At 41.9% G+C, this 18,158-nt stretch overlaps 1 protein-coding gene across 1 annotated transcript in view; it reads right to left on the bottom strand.

The window, feature by feature from the left end:
• srrm4 (serine/arginine repetitive matrix 4) overlaps positions 1-17,776 on the bottom strand; it is a 99,693-nt gene extending 81,917 nt beyond the window's left edge. Inside the window, exon 1 of the mRNA XM_034225334.1 lies at positions 16,953-17,776. Coding sequence (XP_034081225.1) covers positions 16,953-17,164 — 212 coding nt within the window. The 5' untranslated portion in view covers positions 17,165-17,776. The remainder of the gene's footprint in view (positions 1-16,952) is intronic.
• Positions 17,777-18,158: the final 382 nt, after the last annotated feature.

Below are 18,158 nucleotides of genomic sequence, written 5' to 3'. Positions count from 1 at the left end.
GTTAACTTGTGTGAATTAGATATGATGTTGGAGATGTTTAGGAGAGTGTGTCAGAAAGGTTTGAGCATGTTTGACATAGTAACGGTATTTTAAAAATACTAAACTGTCGGCAACAATAGATGCCATTTTCGCGGGCTTCAGCCACGCCTGGGTAAATGTGACCTGAGCGAAGGCTCGCGGCAGGTTAGCTGCTGCGCACGGGTAATATGTTTAGTTTACCTGAGTGAAGTCTTGCAGGCACATTGCCTTGTTTTTTGTTTATTAACATTGACAGTGTATTTTTGTGATCTCCATAATATGTTATATTTGGTAAAGATAGATATATTGATAGAAAGTATTATTTGATAGCGTTATGTGTTTATATTGACTATGTTGAATTTCTCCTTGAGATACAGTAATTGACTGTGACAGACGGATAACGGAAATGTGATGTTTGTAAAGTACAGCTATTTGAATGTAACTGTGTACTTTGAATTTTGAATAAGAAGCAATCCAGACGATCAACCGGATCCTGTGTATAATTATTGCTGCTGCACTTTTCTGTTTTCTACAGAAATCATTTATTGTTGCTGTGGTACCCAAGCTTTTGGGACACGTAACCAATTTTTTTGTGCAGCTGAGTGTCAATAACTGTGCTTCAAATAGTGATAGGATTAATTGTAGTGCTCCACCTGTATACATGTATGTTTGTTTGTTAATTTGAGTAAAGTTCCATTGTGATATAATTGTTGTTTTCTATGGTTGCTAATTGACCCACAGTCAATGGTTCATGAACAGTTCATGTACATGAACGGTTCATGAACAGTTCATGAACAGTTCATAGCCAGCCATTGAATTATATTCAGTGACTGGGTATTAACTGTTCATGAACTGTTCATGAAGTTGTTATGAACAATTCTTGAAATGTTCTTGGTTGAATACTGAATATCCCTACACACTCACTGAAAACTCCATTTCATGAATTGTTCATGAACCTGCCTAAAACCATATTCCATGAATTGTTCATGAACCATTCCAGCACAGGAGTTTCATGAGTAGTTCATGAACTGCCCTAGTGCCATTTAATGTTCATGCAAATTTCATGAACAGTTCATCAACTTTGTTATGAGCTGTTTATTAGCTGTTCATGAATATGGTTCACTGATATTCCATGAACTTTTCATGACAAGTTCATGAACAGTTCACTATCATCTCACTGGGGCTGCTGTACAGATACACACTGCAGTAGTTCATTTTATACATGAACAGATTTCATTTAAATGAACAAGACAGTCATTTTTAAGCAGGGCTTGTGTTTTTTTGTCCTCACTGTTATGATTATGGAATTAAACTAATTCAGGCATAACAACACAAGTTCAAACTAAATTGGTTAACCCCTCTGCCATCAGAGCAGAACAACTCTCTCTACAGCTTGACAGAATACATTCTCGCCTATTATTTTACTGATGCTGATGAACCACTGTATTGCAATTTAGAAGCATACAAGAAGGTTATAATTCTACATCACTTTTGGTGTCCTGTCAAGTGTTACATGCAAAATGTATGATGAGCTTAAAAAACGTGTTGAATTTGTTGACAATGACATGTTTTTTCTTTTAAATGTTCAATCTCATTGCCAAATGAGGTAACTATGGAGTCATTATTAGAATGAGTTATGCAGTTAACTACACCTTTAATACAACATTTAAAATTAAGTCTATTACTCTGCTTGTTTTAATAATTGTATTTGTATTCCATTAAATGAATAGTATTACATATGTTTACACTGTAAGGAACTTTTCTCATAAAGTAAATATATTTACTTTTAATAATATAATTTGGAGTATAGCTTGTCACGTGACTTCTATGACGCGCGAAATTCAAGTGGAGGTCAGGAAGTGAAAACGCAATCATTCATCAACGCAGGAATCATGGAGGACACCGACTATGTCAAACAATTAAATGAACCTGCACGCCGCAGATATCGTGAAAAAATCACAGCACACATCGGATACGATCCGTATCAGCTGAAAAAAAACGACTTTTCTCGTGATTTATCCGATTTGCCCGCTGTCGAGGCGATGGATATCACCAGCTACCTCGTCCTTCATACCTCCTACTACACGGCTAGCCAGATGAAAGCGTATAAAAGCCTGGAAGCTTTCAACTACTTCGTGTGTGGATGGGTGAATGACCTCGGCACCAAAGAGGCATTAAACAAATGTCGCCTTGTTTTTGCCCGGGTGAGTGTTAACTACCTATACCTTCTTACCTCTAAGTAGCATTATTAGGAGACATCTAGCTAGCTAACTTTAGCTACATGGACTCATGTAAGGCAGGGTTACGGCTGTCGCCTTGCCTTCAGCATTAACTGGCCTGTGAGTGTGTTGTGTGTGTATATATGTGTATGTTTGTTATGTGTATGTGTTTAGCTTAGGATATATTGTGTTTTGTGTGTATAGACAGCTCAGAGCCTTTGAACAGCCTGCACGTTGTTTATATCACTCTATGTTGAGGTTAATATTAAAAACAACCTCTTTACCAAGACCATCTGGTTATGTGTTCCTTGTGATGTTGTTAAATGTATGTTACCAACTCGCAAGTTGTGAACTGGAGCTTCAATTGTGTAGGTCAACCATTCCCAGAGGTCTGGAGAAACACCATTAAAAACGTGGATTGTAGCTAAAGAAGATGGAGAGGTTGTTACAGCACACTGTAACTGTATGGCTGGGTAAGTCATAAAATAAATATCCCAACCCAAAGCATATTTGACACAACACTTAAGCTCAGACAAAATAATGCCTGCTATAATATTCATGTTATACCATTACTAGCTTTTACGATCAATCTAGTTATTCTAGTATGTCTCTGTCTATACAGTTTGTCAGAATCCTGCTCACATGTTGGAGCAGTTCTGTTTGCAATCGAAGCAGGTGTGAAGATGAGAGAGACTGCATCCTGCACCACTGAGAAGTGCAAGTGTCAAAAAGGTATTCAGACCCCAGTGGTCAGTCAGCTGTTCATGCCGTCCTTGCCTGTCTCATTGTTACACTGTTACACTGTCTGTCTCTCACATGTGCAGATTCCTGCTGCTCCAGTTGCGATGATAGACTTTTCATCCGCAAAATCCAAAAAGCAAAAACTGGATGATGCCATTGCTGGAAGGACAGGTGAGAAGCACACATTTCAGCGTCCCACAGTCCAGGGTTCAAAATTGGAGCGAGGATCAGAGAGGTATATGCAGTTTTTCAAGACTTTGAGCAGAAATTCCCCAAGAAGTGCTGCACTGATGTCCAGGGAACCATATTACAGAGAATTTGTCCCTAAATCTGTGAGCAAGCTACCTAAACCACTACCTCAGTATAGGACACCAGAGATGCTACAGCTATCCCCAACAGAGTTGCAGAATGCATGCCAGGACTTCAGACAGGAAGAGCTGACACAGCCACAGGTCCAGGCAGTAGAGGAGGAGACCAGAAACCAGAGCTTATCAGCAATATGGTTTAGCCAAAGAGCAGGAAGGATCACAGCCTCAAGACTGAAGCAGGTTCTACAGACTAGTCTTGCACAGCCATCAAAGTCCTTGATCAAGTCCATATGCTACCCAGAGGCATATAAGTTCTCTACAGCTGCAACAAGGTATTTATTAGGGATTAGGGAGCCAATCAGAAAAGCAAACTGTATACAGTTTTTCTCAGACGCGGAGGGATACCGACTTGTTGTGAAAAGTAACTTACAATTCTACCCGTGGTATACGCTGATTATATCACGTATATCAGTAAGTTACAGTACAAGTAACTTATAACTAAATTCATTATCATTACAAAACATGATTCACAAAATATTCAATGCATACAAATACAGAATAAATGTGTGTGTGTGTGTGTGTGTCAGGTATGGATGCAAATACGAGGCAACTGCCCGAAAGCAGTATGAAGGAGTACAAAGTCTGCACCACCAGGGTTTCAGCTGTAAAGACAGCGGGCTTTGGCTGAACACTCAATGGCCATACACGGGATGTGTCACGTGCACCTGCCATGGAACTGGTATCTGTGAGATAAAGGTAAGTTATTTGTTCAGTATTGTGCTACAGTAAAGCGGGTAAGTATAGGATTGTGACGTGATCCTGAGTCTGGGGATCCTCTCCCAATACATTTTGAGCTGCAGACACTTATTTACAGTACAATATATTACTTTTCTTTTCATTGAACTTTTAGTGCCCACACAGCAAACAAGAGGAGGCCAATCTTCGCCTGTGTGCTGGAGAACAGGGCTTCTGTCTCGTCAACGATGGGGGCACTGTGAAGCTGGACAGGAGACATGCCTACTACCATCAAATACAGGCTCAGCTCCACCTCGTTGATGTTGACTACTGCGACTTTGTTGTCTGGACTAAAAATGACCTCTTTGTAGAGAGAATTGTGCGTGATGTGGACCTGTGGGACAACATCATTCCCAGAGTTGAGCGTTTCTTCAGACTATGTGTTCTCCCTGAAGTGTTGGGACAGCAACTTACAAGGGGAAAGGTAAAAGTCATAAAGAGTTGGTGTGCTCATTTTTTTCCACAAGAACATGTTAGTGCATAACTATCAGGTGACTAAAAGCCTCCTCTCCCTGTCTGCTGTTCCATTTTTCAGTTTCAGTTGCAAGATGATCAGGAGGGAGAGAAGGCGTGATTACCAGCACCTGTGGTCTGTCCTGGTCCCGGAAGTTGTGGTTCTCTCCTTGTTGCATTATTATTACGTGCCGTAGTGGGTGCTGGTGTTTGGGTGTGTGTGGGTGTCTTTTTCTCTCTCCCTCTGATCTCCCCAGGTGCTCCCAATCTCCAATCAGCGCCTCCATATAGGACATGAGGAAGGTTGCAGTCGCTCTCCCCTTATCTTAAGCTTTGTTTGACAAGTTGGCTGGTGAGCCCTTTTTCGTTGTGTTAATTAAAAGACCACTTTATGGCGTCAGAGATCAGTTTCCTCTCCTTTTTCTCTCGGCCGGTTATGTTGTGTGTCGCTACTTCCCTTTGTACCCCTATATTTACAAGGGAACGTAACATTTGCACAGTGGCAGCTCTTTAACCTGCATTACAGCACCTTCATATTCACTGACCACACTCACTAGAGGAAGTAGGGCTGTGTGATATATTGCTATTGTAAAAAAGATGTTTACTGAAAAGATTAAATGATACTAAGACTGAATAATACATGGTTTCTTATTTACATTTACAATAACCCTCAATGGCCATACATGGGAGCGTCACCAGACCAATTGTCATCTCTAGAATATTGTTGAATGAATTAAGCCTGAATGTAGATGAAAGTTGTATATTGAGTAGGGCTACACAATTTTCAACACAAAAAGATGTTTACTGAAAAGACTTGAACACAAGATGTTTGAACACAAAAAGATGTTTACTGAAAAGATTAAATGATACTGAATAATACATGGTTTCTTATTTACAAGACTACAGCTCCATGACTTTACTCCAATGGGACGACACACTGACAGATTAGACAAAGCACAGCAAATAACCCCAATCTTGTCAATTAATGCTAGTGCCTCACCTGGTTTTGTTAGCATGTGCTCTATGGGCACAGCCCTGCTTTGCAGAATCTGATATTTTCTTCTGACTAATCCTATGACTCTTTCAACATGAATACGCACATTAGCTATTTTTCTTGTCTCTTCCACCTCGTATGCTGACAGCTGACTTTTCCCCCTGGTGAATGCAGGCATCTTTAGTGAAGCACAGTAAAATCCCACACTATCGGCAATATCGAACCCACGGTCTGCTAGGACAATATCTCCAGGTAACAGGTTTTTTAGGAGCCCACTCTGTATTGTGATCTATTTATCACTAACTCTTCCTCCCCAGGCACAAGATATGTAGGTAACATAGCCTTGGGGAGCAACACCAATCAGACATTTAACAGTATGGTGATGCTTGTAGTTGGACCATGTTTGTGCTCTAGCTAGTAAATTAGAGGGCCTCTCAATAAAAACTTCAAAACAGTCAACAATCACAGCAACTCTACATCCAAATGCCTGTCTGAATCCCATTGGCATTGTAGCTTGAAGTACATGTCGCTCTGGCCACTCAATTATAAATTCTGTACTCTCGTGAAGTATGTCAATTAACTTATGCCAAATTCTAGAAGCAGTGGAGAGAGAGAGATGTTGAACCTGAAAGCCAAATCTTTCAGAGGGAGATTTAGTCTCAGCCTCAGCAAAACTAAAATGAACTGTTCAAATTTGGAGAGCACAGACATAGGGCCACAGGTAATGTAGGGCTCGCACAGTTGAAAAACCTGAAGTAAAACTAAGAAGTTGGGGAGCCCGGTGTAAAACTTTGTTTTCTCTTCGTTGTTCTCAAAGGACTCCTGGTTGAACTTTGTGTCCAGTGCCTTTGTCCGAAGATCTCCCAGCTCTGTTGTGTTCTGTCTCAGAACATCCTCCATCCTCTCGATGTCCTCCATCGTTAAATCAGTCTGGCATCCTGCATCTGCATACAATATAGCAGTAGCAAGCATAATTAGTTATTTAAAATAGTCAAATATGAATGTGAATTTTTGTGAAGTTATCTTTTTGCTACCCCCGCGACCCGACCACGGATAAGCGGGAGAAGATGGATGGATGGATCTTTTTGACAACCTTTTTACAGACATGCAAGTTCTCTGTTCCAATTATTGCAGATTCTCAAATTAGTGCTCTATTTTCTAAACCTAATTCAAAGTTTGCATTGATTTTCTGACAATCAGATTTGTAATATTTAATAATAATGCTGCTGGTTAATTTACCTTGTTGGTCATTTAATATCCCACTGGTGTCCTCTGGTTTGTGGGCTGTCAGACGGGGGCTGCGTCGGTTCTGGGCTCTCGGTTGTCTGCAGGAGATCCAACAAAGCCTCTGCACATTCTGATTGTCTTTGTTGGTCTTCCTTGAGCTCCATCCTCTGCTCTCGTCGAAGAGATGCCTCTGATCTGGGCTTACTTGTTGTGTGGTAACCGAGGCTAACAGTGGGAGCCCAGTCTACCGACTCAACGTCACCCAAAACGCTAGGGCACCCTAAAAAGTCCCAACAAAGTCCATATTAGACTACAGGTAACTTAAACATGATCAGTATTACTAAGTAAATACGCATTTAACCACAACCCAATAATACCTAAACAAAGCCACAAAAACCAAGTTATCTAATACCTCTGATGAAGTGGTCGCTGCAGACCCGTGCATTAGACGGCTCTGCTCCTCCCGACCGCAGATGTAGGTTTGAAAGCCATTTTTTCCGGCGTTCTTCGGTTAGCTTCTTAAATTGCTCAGCTTTATGGACGACAACCTTCGGCACTCGGTAAAACCTCTTGTTTTTCTCTCGGCCGGATCGATTGGAACAACCGTAAACTACACAACACACCGGCATTTTCACAATGGTAACAGCAGCTAGATCCTCTGTAGAAAATTACTTCCTGACCTCCAATGGAATTTCGCGCCAAAGGAACGCAACGGTGTGACGTCACGTGAAACCAAGCTATTAAGATATTTGTTCTAAAACCTTCTTTTACTTTGGTTACATTTTAATTTGGGATAATACAGAAAGACGACCCTTTTATTGTAGTATAAAATATATTTTATATCAAGAAAATTCGTAGGAAAAAGAATAGCACATAGTGTACAGTAAGGGTAGAGCTATTTTACGTATATTAACCAAAGGGAACTTGATGGTAAATTAAGACAGTAGTGACCACTAGGGGTGGGCGGATCGATCCCAAAATATCGATACGTCCGATATTACGTTACGTTTCAAAATATCGATACTAGAGCCAATAGGATCGATACTGTTATACTTTTTTTCTCGTCTCCTCTACTCGTCAATTTCTTCAAAAAACTATGTGCAGACGAACACAAGTATATGCTCTTTTCTTCTCTCTCCACTGCTGTCCTCTTCTCCTCGAGGCTCCCTGCCTGAACGCCGATTATCAAGCTGACTGACAGCAGCCAGCAGGGCAGGACAGCAGCAGCCAGCGACTCGCGAGTGCAACACACACACGCGCATGATGGCTGAGAGAAAGAGCAGCGTTGTGTGGAGCAATTTCACAACTGGCCATTAAAACTTAGCGAACTGTGATGTGTGCAAGAAGACAGTTCGCTACTTTGGCCACTTTGTATTGTTATTTTTCATGTTTGCACTTTAAATTTGCAAAAGTAAAACGTGTATTTGTCTATAAAAACTGTCCTGTCTTTATTCATGAAAATGAATTCAGATTTAGTCTATTTATGATGATTTCAGCTCAAAACTCATGTCATGTAGCTCTCCCCTATATGAAAGTACATAAGACGCTTTTCATTAAAAAAAGTATCGGTATCGATATCGGTATCGGCGATACTGGCCCCTGAAATACTTGGTATCGGATCGAATCCAGATTTTGTGGTATCGCCCACCCCTAGTGACCACCAACTGGCGGCCCGCGGGCCACATCCGGCCCGCCAGACATTCTCATCCGGCCCGCAGGACGGGGGTGGCGTTGGTGGAGTGGTTACTGCGTTCGCCCCCCACCCATTTTTTTTTTTTACAACGTCTCGTGAGTAAGGTGCAGTACCGGAATCCAACAGAGAGGCAGCAGCTGCAGGACAGTAGACTGCGTACTGCGAAACCTTCCCTGCCTTGAAGAAGAAGTGATCCTTCGTTGTGAAGAGTCTGCTTTGTGCGCTCCGCACCACAGCAGCAGCCCCGCTGCGACAGAGTCCAACAGAGAGGCAGGAGCTGCGGGACAGTAGCCTAGAAGCAGGGTTGGGTTGTAACGGAATACATGTAACGGCGTTACGTAATCAGAATACAAAAATCAAGTAGGCTAACTGTATTCAGCTGGCGTTACATTTGAAAAACGAGTAATCTGATTACAGTTACTTTCGTAAACCTGAAGTGAATACATTTTGGAATACTTATTGGAATTATTGGTGGAAAAGTTTCCTCACAAAATGTAATATTCATTACCGGCAGAACTGTGTGCACACTGCACAGCGCTGCAGCATGTCTGTGAGCGAGAGAGATGCAGCGTCTGTGAGGCCCCGCCCCCGCACGCAGATGAGAGAGAGATCTCTTAAAATATATTGAAAGTTAGAAACGGAGATGGTTGGATAAAATGTGCAAGATAACGTTTATGTAGCATTTCTTTATTGTCGAAATTATGACATTTCATAACGGGATCAAATCAAAGTGAATGGCCTGCTGCTGCTGAATGCATGGGGCAAGTGACTGAAAAAAGTTATTACATCGTTTCAGATAATAATAATGATAATTTATTCTATTTAGGGGCGCCTTTCAAAGCACCCAAGGACACCTTACAATTCATAACATATTCCAAGGAAAGGTTTTAAGACAGTACAAAGAATGCAATCCGGGTGATGTTTTTGATGTGGGGTGCAGAGAGAGAGAGCTGTCCAGAATGACGCCAAGATGTTGTGTTTGAGTTCTTGATAAGCCATTAAAACAGTAAAATACGTGTCTCCTGTTCACCAAAACATACCCATCTGTTATGGAAAAAGAAAGTATTCCAAAAGTATTCTAAAAGTAATCTGAATACGTAACTGTATTCTGATACTTTCAGAGTATGTATTCAGTAACTGATTACATTTACAAAATAACCCTCCCAACCCTGCCTAGAAGTGATCCTTCGTTAGCGTGAAGAGTCTGCTAAGCTTTATGCGGTCCACACTACCTGAGCGTGCTCCACTAGCAACCCCCCCCCCCCCCCCCCCCCCCCCCCCCCCCCCCCCCCCTTTCTGGGCTATATAAAAATCGTTGGCCCGCGATAGTGTCTATTGGACACATTTTGGCCCTTGGACAAATGTAGTTGGTGATCCCTACAGTAGAGGTTACCTGTTTGTTTAAAAAAAAAAAACAGCCGGATGACCACATCCCTGAATTAAAGTCTGACCCCTGCACCACTCACGATATGAACCAGATGCAAAGCAAGGGATTACTAGTGTGATTAGGTGGAATTAATCCACAATATAATGATGTCATTTTGCTTCAAAATGGTCGGGGATGCCAGATAGGATCACATGTTGACGTTTGTATCCTCTAAACTTGGATATGAAACCTCAACTGCAAGAATATGTTGCACATGAAAATGTGCTACTCAGGATATGAGCCTTCACAGTGTGTGGCATTTTCCCCTCTAAGGTGGACTTTTGGCTTGGAGCTGTGATCCCTGAGGGGGAACTTTCACAGCAGCTTTGAGCTGATGTTTGAAGGAAAGGGTTAACTCTCAGCTCTTTGCTTTCATCCTCGAAAATGCTGCTGTTGCTGTTCAGCTCTGGAGGAATTATCACCCCCCCCCATGGGCAATGTGTCAGTCTCCATATGTGCATGACCATATATGTTCTTATAGGTAGGTGCCTGCACATAATTCTGATGTATATGCTTCTATAAGAACCAAATATCCTCATGAGAACAGGAAATCCTCCCAAGTGAAGTCCTCACTTTTCTGGGATGAGGGTTAAGGTAATTAATAGGCAACTACAATAAAGATTTACCTTTTCAAGGTATGTTTAAAAACAAAATGCCATATTTTTGCCGAACAAATTTCAGATGTGCTTTCTTCTAGCAAAGTGTCTTTATATTAAAACATTTGTCCATTGCTTTTGTTTATTTTCGCTATGATAATCAATTCTTTAAAATGTCTTGCTGAACAAATTAAAAGGTTTTCTTTGATCTTCTTTGACCTTCAGCTGCTAAATAGTGCCTTTCTGCTGCATGCCTGGCATGAAGACAATAACACAATGAACATCATAAAAAGAGAGTTCATGTGTGGTTCCCATTAAGATATGTTCCTCTTCGTTGCCAGCATGTTGATGCCTTTAGGGGTTTAGATGCACTCAACCATTGAACACAGTACTAATAATCAAATGTATAAATATATACACACACTATATAAACAGTTTATTGTGTGTGTGTGTGTGTGTAGAAGGGTTCAAAGAAGCTCCTTCGCATAACCCAGAGCAAGCAACAGCCTATTAGAACAACAAAGAAAATGATGGAGTTATTAAAAAAATCACAGAGAATTCTGAAGCTTTTTTTACCCTCCTGGCAATATCGACCATCCATTACAAGTTAGCAGTCAAGTGCAATATCGTCTCCTGGAAACAAACGGAGTGTCATTATAGCTCGAGTAATGTCTCACAGTACCTTTGTCATGATGAGAACAGGGTGATATTTCGAAATTAGACAGAATGATGGTAAATTGTACAGTCTTTTGAGACCCCTCAAAGCACTTTTACACAAGCACGTTGGGTCAGGTATCTTGCCGTTAGACCCTTAGACTGCTGGGGCTGAGGATTAAACCTCCAACCGTTCAATTGGTGCACGACCATTTACCTCCTGAGCCACAGCTGCTCCAAAGTCATATTTTCTGTTAATTCAAAATCAGAACACAGCCAACAGAGCTTTACTTTTTTTAGCTATGTATTCTATTTCACAGCAGTACTTGGAAGAGATTAGACTAGTTGGTACAGCAATACCCTGCAGGTAGAGAGGAATATAGATGGTGGCAGTGTTTCTAATTAGAAAAGTAAAAGCGGTCTGGCAGACTGGCCTCTGCAGGTTGACGTTGCAGTAGAATAAATAACAGCATCCCTTCATTTCTACTAAGAATTACGATGGCCTGTCTGGTGAGTTAATGTGACAGATATACAATTATTTTTCTTCCTTAACCCATCAAGACTATGTGATACAACACATACTGGCTTAGTAAAGCAAGACTATGCAAGTTTTGAAGAAGAAATCAAATAGTATTCTATTAAGAAACGGAAAGTTAAATTACTAAGTAAAAAAAGGTCTTTGTTTATTATAGACTCAACAGTTTTGCATCTACAGCTTTACTGTGACCGGCATACTGAGTAGGCTAAGTCAGCTACAGTAATGTTATTTGACAAAAAAAAAGATTGCATACATATTGCTACAGTATAAAATGGACATAACTGACACAATATGACTCCTTTATATGTGCAGAAAAAAGGAAAATGTTGATTTTCTACCATTTGCTGACTACAGTAGATAGTTGTGTTAAAAGTTTTGAAATACTTTGAATGTATAGTTGAAAAAGCTGGGTGATTCAGTATTGTTTGGGAATTTGAGGATGTTCTACACATCTTGGTAGTTTCAAACCATCAACCTCAAAAATGCTTGATCATTAAGATTTAAACTACTCTCACTCTCTATTTGTTAATGAGCCAACATATCTTCAGCCAAACAAGAAATGAGCAGTCGTATTAGTCTTAGCTTCTGCATTACAATGTCCTTTCGGAAATGAAAAACACCAAGCCTTCTGTCAAACACCTGGGTTTGTTGTTTGATGCACATTTCTTGTTAAATTGCATATGTCTAATCTTGATTTAAGTATTCAAGAAACATTTCCAAAATAATTTCAATTAAGTAAATGTTTCTCTTTTCCTCCTGTTCTTTTCCACCGCTTACTTCCTTTGTATCTTGGATTTCTTAAATGCCTTCTAATGCAACTACATGCTGTGACTGTGTATCAGATATACAGAAAACAATGCCAAATATAAACCACCTTTACCTAATAGCCTCTCTATTGTAGCTGCTGACATACAAAATGCATCCTGCTGCAAACACACACTGGAACGATGTCTAATGTGTTAAGCCAAAGAAAATGGTTTGATTCAAATGGACTGGCTACATTGGAATACATATTACATGTGAATTCATTGCAGTGATAAGTCCTATTCCTGCCCGGGGAGTCTGGGAGTATCATCTCCTACTCTCTTGTCAGCATGCCTCAGCAGCCGCCTCCTGTGTGCTCTGAGTAATACCACACAGACACAGAGAGGGCGAGTTTACGCAAAATAAAAAGATACAGAGAGAAAGAGGTAGAGAAATACTGATGTGAGGCGAGGGAGAGAAGTCGCGTAAAGATACTCAGCGATGAAAAGAGTAGGGTTGCAGACAGAGAGATATATAACGGCAGACAAACCCCTCGTCCGTCACTAAATCATGTTTGTCATTCTCACAGAGAGAAGGAAAGAGAGAGACGCTATGTCCCAGGGGGAGCTCTGACTGCTTCTCCTTGATGTTATCCTCAATTCATTTATTCTCACTCTCAGAACATTTTATGTCTGTTTGTGTTTATGTGGGGGAAATTGCCAGCATGCTATAACACAGACGTAGACATTCAGACAAAATCCCTAAACAGGGAGTGGACACCAAAGCATTTTTTGAGAATGACAACATAAGTAATTCTGAGGAGACAAAAACTCTAGCTGTCAAACAATCATATATATTGTTAACAAACCACCATTTCGGCCAAACTTATGTTAAAGAGAAAAGGTACATTATTACCTAAACTATCAATTCATCAAAGAGTAGAAGCTCAACAATGACCTACCAAACGTGCTAAAGTTGTGAACACAGTTTTCCTGTGCAATGGGGAGACAATAGTTGTTGCAGTTCAGAAAATTGCGCCAGAGTTTCCGAATTCTGCTAAATTGAGCCCTGAATTCTGGGCTCTCTTGAGTTTTCCATTCACATGCTGCCAATAGGCCGCACATTTGATGACCGTATTGATTTTCATATCTATGGCGATGACATACAGCTGTTTGCCCTTTGAGAATGCAAATATAGCCTCGCTCCTCAGCTGTTTCCCTGACCGTGAGTGCTGGATGACTCAGCGTTTCCTGTAAATACATCAATCATCATTCACAATCATCTTATCTAAAAGGAGTCCTCGCCATTCAAAAACTGAGCAACTAGAGTGGTTCAATAATACTTCCTTCAACCTATTTCCTCTCAGTTTGACTACTGTTCAAATCAGATCCCATCATTCCCATTGTTGAATCTCTGCATCTTCTCCCTGTGTTTTTCTTTTTATTGATTATAAGATGTTCCTTGTACATTTAAGGCTTTGCTTGGCCAGGCCTCTGGAATTGTTGATTTGTTAATCCCTTATGAGCCACTGAGATCCTCAGGCGGGGGTCTCCTAGTTGTTCCACCCACTTGCTTTGTTACTCGAGGTCACTTTTCACTCTGTGCCTTCTGCTTTGGAACCCCCATTCATAGTATCTCAGAATAGCCATAACTGTTTACTATTTTGTTTTTTACTGCACTTTGTAACTATGTTTACAAGTTTTCTTATAATTATCAATTATTTAAAAGACCATTTCAAACATGTTGAATGCATTTTTTCCAGCTTTAGTGATCCAGCTTTTTTGTCCACCCGGCTGTATATTCCCACTGGTGCTGTCAGTGAACAAGCCCCTCCAAACCCTTTTCCTCTTCCTTGTTAAACCAGCATCTGCTGAGGTAAGAGGCCTGAACCCCCCTGAAACACACAAACACACTCTCCCTTCTCCCATGCATTGCATTCGCTCAAGCCTGCCATCTGCCACTGAGTTGGACAATACCCCACTTATTGCAGCCACACATACACACACATGCACGGAGACACACACAGGCTTAAAGCATCATTTAAAACCCTTGCAGTTTCTGAAAAACATTTCCAGTACAGAAGAACATGAATGCACTCACAAACACACTCTCACACAACCCAAAGTTAGCCAGCCTGCATATTTAATTAGGAGCCCCCCACGAACAAAACAGCTTGCAGGGGTCAATGGTTTTAAGCAGAGCCCCACCCCGCTGCACAGAGCCAGTGAACTCCTCCCCTGCACTGAGTGACTGGCCTGAAGAGGGGGGAGACAGTGAGGACAGAGAGGGGAGGACAACAAAACTCTAATTACTCCTCTGTGGCTCACTGGCGCCTCTAACATTTTGATTTCAGCAGTACTGAGACAGAAGGAGGAGAACAGAAAGCAAGGGTGAGGACGGTGCAAAAAGAGAAAGACGCGTGCTGATTGAACATGAAACATCTCTCTGTGGCTTTCTCTCTGTCTTCCCTCTTCTCTCCCTCTCTGCTTGTTGAAGATAATGGCCTCTCACTTTCACTGCAATTGTTCTTCATCCCCTCACTTATCCACGGTGAATAATGATGCTTTCTCTCGGAGAGAAGGAGGAAGAGGACCAAGCCGTAGGCCATGCAATCTGATGGTCTTAGCATTCCCCGGCCACACTCGGCTCGAACAAAATCAACAGTTTGAGTCCTCTCCTGTATTTATATTCTCTGTGTGTATTGCTTGTTGTGTTTTACTTATTATTTACAATCTGTATCACCCAAAAGTCCATCTGCATTTCAGCAAATGTACAAAGAGACAGGACCCCAGAGGAAAAGCGGACGAAGGAGTCTGCTCACGTCTTAAAAACAGACCCAGGCGAATTAGCAACATTATGTCTGCTCTCTGGGGATGTTGAGTCTCCGCCTGCCCCTACCATGCCGCCATCATTGTCACTGTCACCCTGATGGAGTCCATGCAGGGGCAATGCCACTTGAGGAGAGTTTCCTTCCTTAAAAATCTAAAGCTGAAGAGACAGCTGGGCCCCGCTCCAGAGTCTCCAGCTATTTCAAAAAAAGGCTGCTCAGTTCATGGCGGCCAGCCACATTGAAGCTAATTTTCTCCTGTGTTAATTTGTTCTCTTTCAATTCGATTTTTGCCAGTTTCCCTAAATAGTATGCGATGGATTCCATCTTATGTACCAGGTTATGGTTGTTTTTGTCTTTTTAAAATAGGGCTGTAGTTATTTGGTTAGATTGCTGAGCTGGGGGCACGATTAAATAAGTCATATTCTATCATATTCTTACAAGTAAAGTGTTATTTTTTGTCATATCATGCAAGGTTATAAAATAGTTTATAACCAGGCCATGTGCAGCATTATGGCCCTGCTGTAATTGAACCCATTAAACGCACATTATCTGGTTCAGTGTGTTGCACCGCCTGTGCCGATGTAGGATGAAATGGGCCATTCTAATCCTCATTAACATAGCTAATTTCACATAAGAGAAAGTTGATAGTGGGTGTCAAAACCATCCAAAGGTCAACCAAGCAAGCTACATCATTTGGCGTGTGAGTACGCATGCGCAAACGCACAAGTGTGTTAAATGATGTACCTGTTTGATCACTCATTACGTTTTCTGTATTACTGCCAAAATGGTATGGTATTTGACAAAAAAGGCAGAGCAGTGCATGACACAATCGATCAAATTGTCAAGGCCAGCAGTTGATGGTTGATTGCACACTAAGGAGCAAAGATGGGATTAAAAGGAATGGATGAAGAAGAGAAAGGGCAGCAGATATTTTTCATTTCTTCTCGGGCTAACCTTTGGTTGGATGGATGAAAAGGGGGGAAAAACACGTGACATGTGACTTCTTTAACCGAGACTGTCACAAAGCAATGTCACAAGTGGAAAGAGTGGGACAAGTGTGACATTAGAGGCATTTAGATGCCGCCATGTGACCTTTAAAAGGGACAATTAACTGAGCGTCACACTCTCCATGCCAGCTGTGTTTGGCCGTATGTCAAATGTCCAGCTGCATTCAAAAACAAAAAAGGGAGATAATTCAAATGGGTGGAGATAAATCAACACCAAAGACATATTTTGAGATATTTTCATCAGAAAGGATTGGATTGGAAGAGACAAACATATCAAGGTGTACATGTAGTAGCTAGTATAACATATATAGACGTGGAAAGGCTGTTCAAATTATGCTTTTATGCCACCTAGATATCTTAATTCAGTGTTGTCAACTGGACAGCTGTCTCTTGACAAACACAGGGTGATATGATGGATGCTAGGGAATGTCTGACACAACAAGGATCCGTCCTGTTGTTGACAATAGAGTTCAGTGATTCTGGCATGGCTACATTTAGGAAACTGCTTACAAACAAACATCAGTGTCCTGCTTGACAAAACCTCTACAACCACCTGTTTTGTGTAAAAGCAAAGGAGATTTACTACCTCAAAAAAAAAAAGCTTGACCTTCTTTGACAGCTTACACTGAAGCAGCAACACAATTCAAAAGTGTGAGTAATACCAAGATGTGTGTATTCCTTAACTGTGATGAAAAGGTAGAGAACTTACTTGGTCACCCTCCTGTGTGCGGTGATGCTGGCCACAATGACGCTCTCCGCTCGCGGGGTGGCCACAGCCTTGAAAGTCCCCCTCCAAAACTTCTCAAAGAGCTGCTTTTCCTCCAGCTGCTCGAAGCCGGCAGTGCTGCTCTGCGATCCAAGGGATGGAGAGGGGCCACAGGGGCCACAGGGGCCGAGTTGGAGCGAACACGGGGGCTCCATCTGTGGTGTCTTAGTCTCCGAACCAAAAACAATATTGTCTACACACTCATGGAAACACTCGGCCGGCTGGTTGCTCAGGAGCTGTCCAAGTACTGAATGAAATCTTTCCAAGCGCAGTGACTGCTTTGCGCGATCCCCTCCTCTCAAAGCAGCGGGTCAATGTGTCAGCTCGTCTGTCTGCTCCTCGCTCTTCAGTGGGAGCGTGGGGAGAGGGACAAAAGCTGACCCTCTCCAACTGAAAGCTGGTTATTGTTCTCCCAGATGAGGGAAGGAGGGGTGGGGGGGGGGGATTGTGTTTCTTTCTCTCCGCCTCTCCTTCTCTGTCACATCTGCTGCTTTTTGGTTTCGGGACGGGGTCGGGGTCTGGGCTGCGAGTCGGAGCTCTCCTTTTTCTCCCGTGTGCTCCCGGTCGGCAGCCTCACACAGGATGAGGCATCACTCACAGGAGCTTGTTTCAGTCCCGAGGAGTGAGAGTGGCTTTTCTTGATGCTGGAGTGCAATGTTTTGGTGTAGAGATGATTGCACTCCCACGCACACCGGCTGAAGGCTGAGCGGGTATCGAAGCAAGTGTTGCTCCGTGTCTGAGGGCACGCGGGAGTGTGCGCTGGAGAGCATGCGGTTGGAAAGCGAGTGAGGAGCTCAGCAGAGACGCTTGTTTTGTGTGTCTCGGTCTGTGACGTCAAAGACGGGGGTTGGGCGCAGGGGAGAGGGACACCCTCTGTCATCCTCACTGTCTTTGTGTTACACTTGTTTCACTCTGCCTTACCTTTGATTAGGTTCACATTTCATCAGTTTCTCTCTTTCTTACAATTCAAATTCAATTCAAAACCTTTATTTATCCAGGTAAAATCCCATTGAGATCAATGATCTCTTTTTCAAGGGAGACCTGCAGCAGTAGGTTCCACAAGAAGACATAAAAACATAAACCAGAACCTTACATCTGTTCCTTCTATGTGTCATCATTTATTTTTTCTCCCTTCACTCATATCTTAGT

This window comes from Gymnodraco acuticeps, unplaced genomic scaffold, assembly GCF_902827175.1.
Source record: "Gymnodraco acuticeps unplaced genomic scaffold, fGymAcu1.1, whole genome shotgun sequence".
Lineage (NCBI taxonomy): Eukaryota > Metazoa > Chordata > Actinopteri > Perciformes > Bathydraconidae > Gymnodraco > Gymnodraco acuticeps.
Note: the sequence above shows the minus strand (reverse complement) of the source record. Positions and strands in the feature narration are given on the sequence as shown.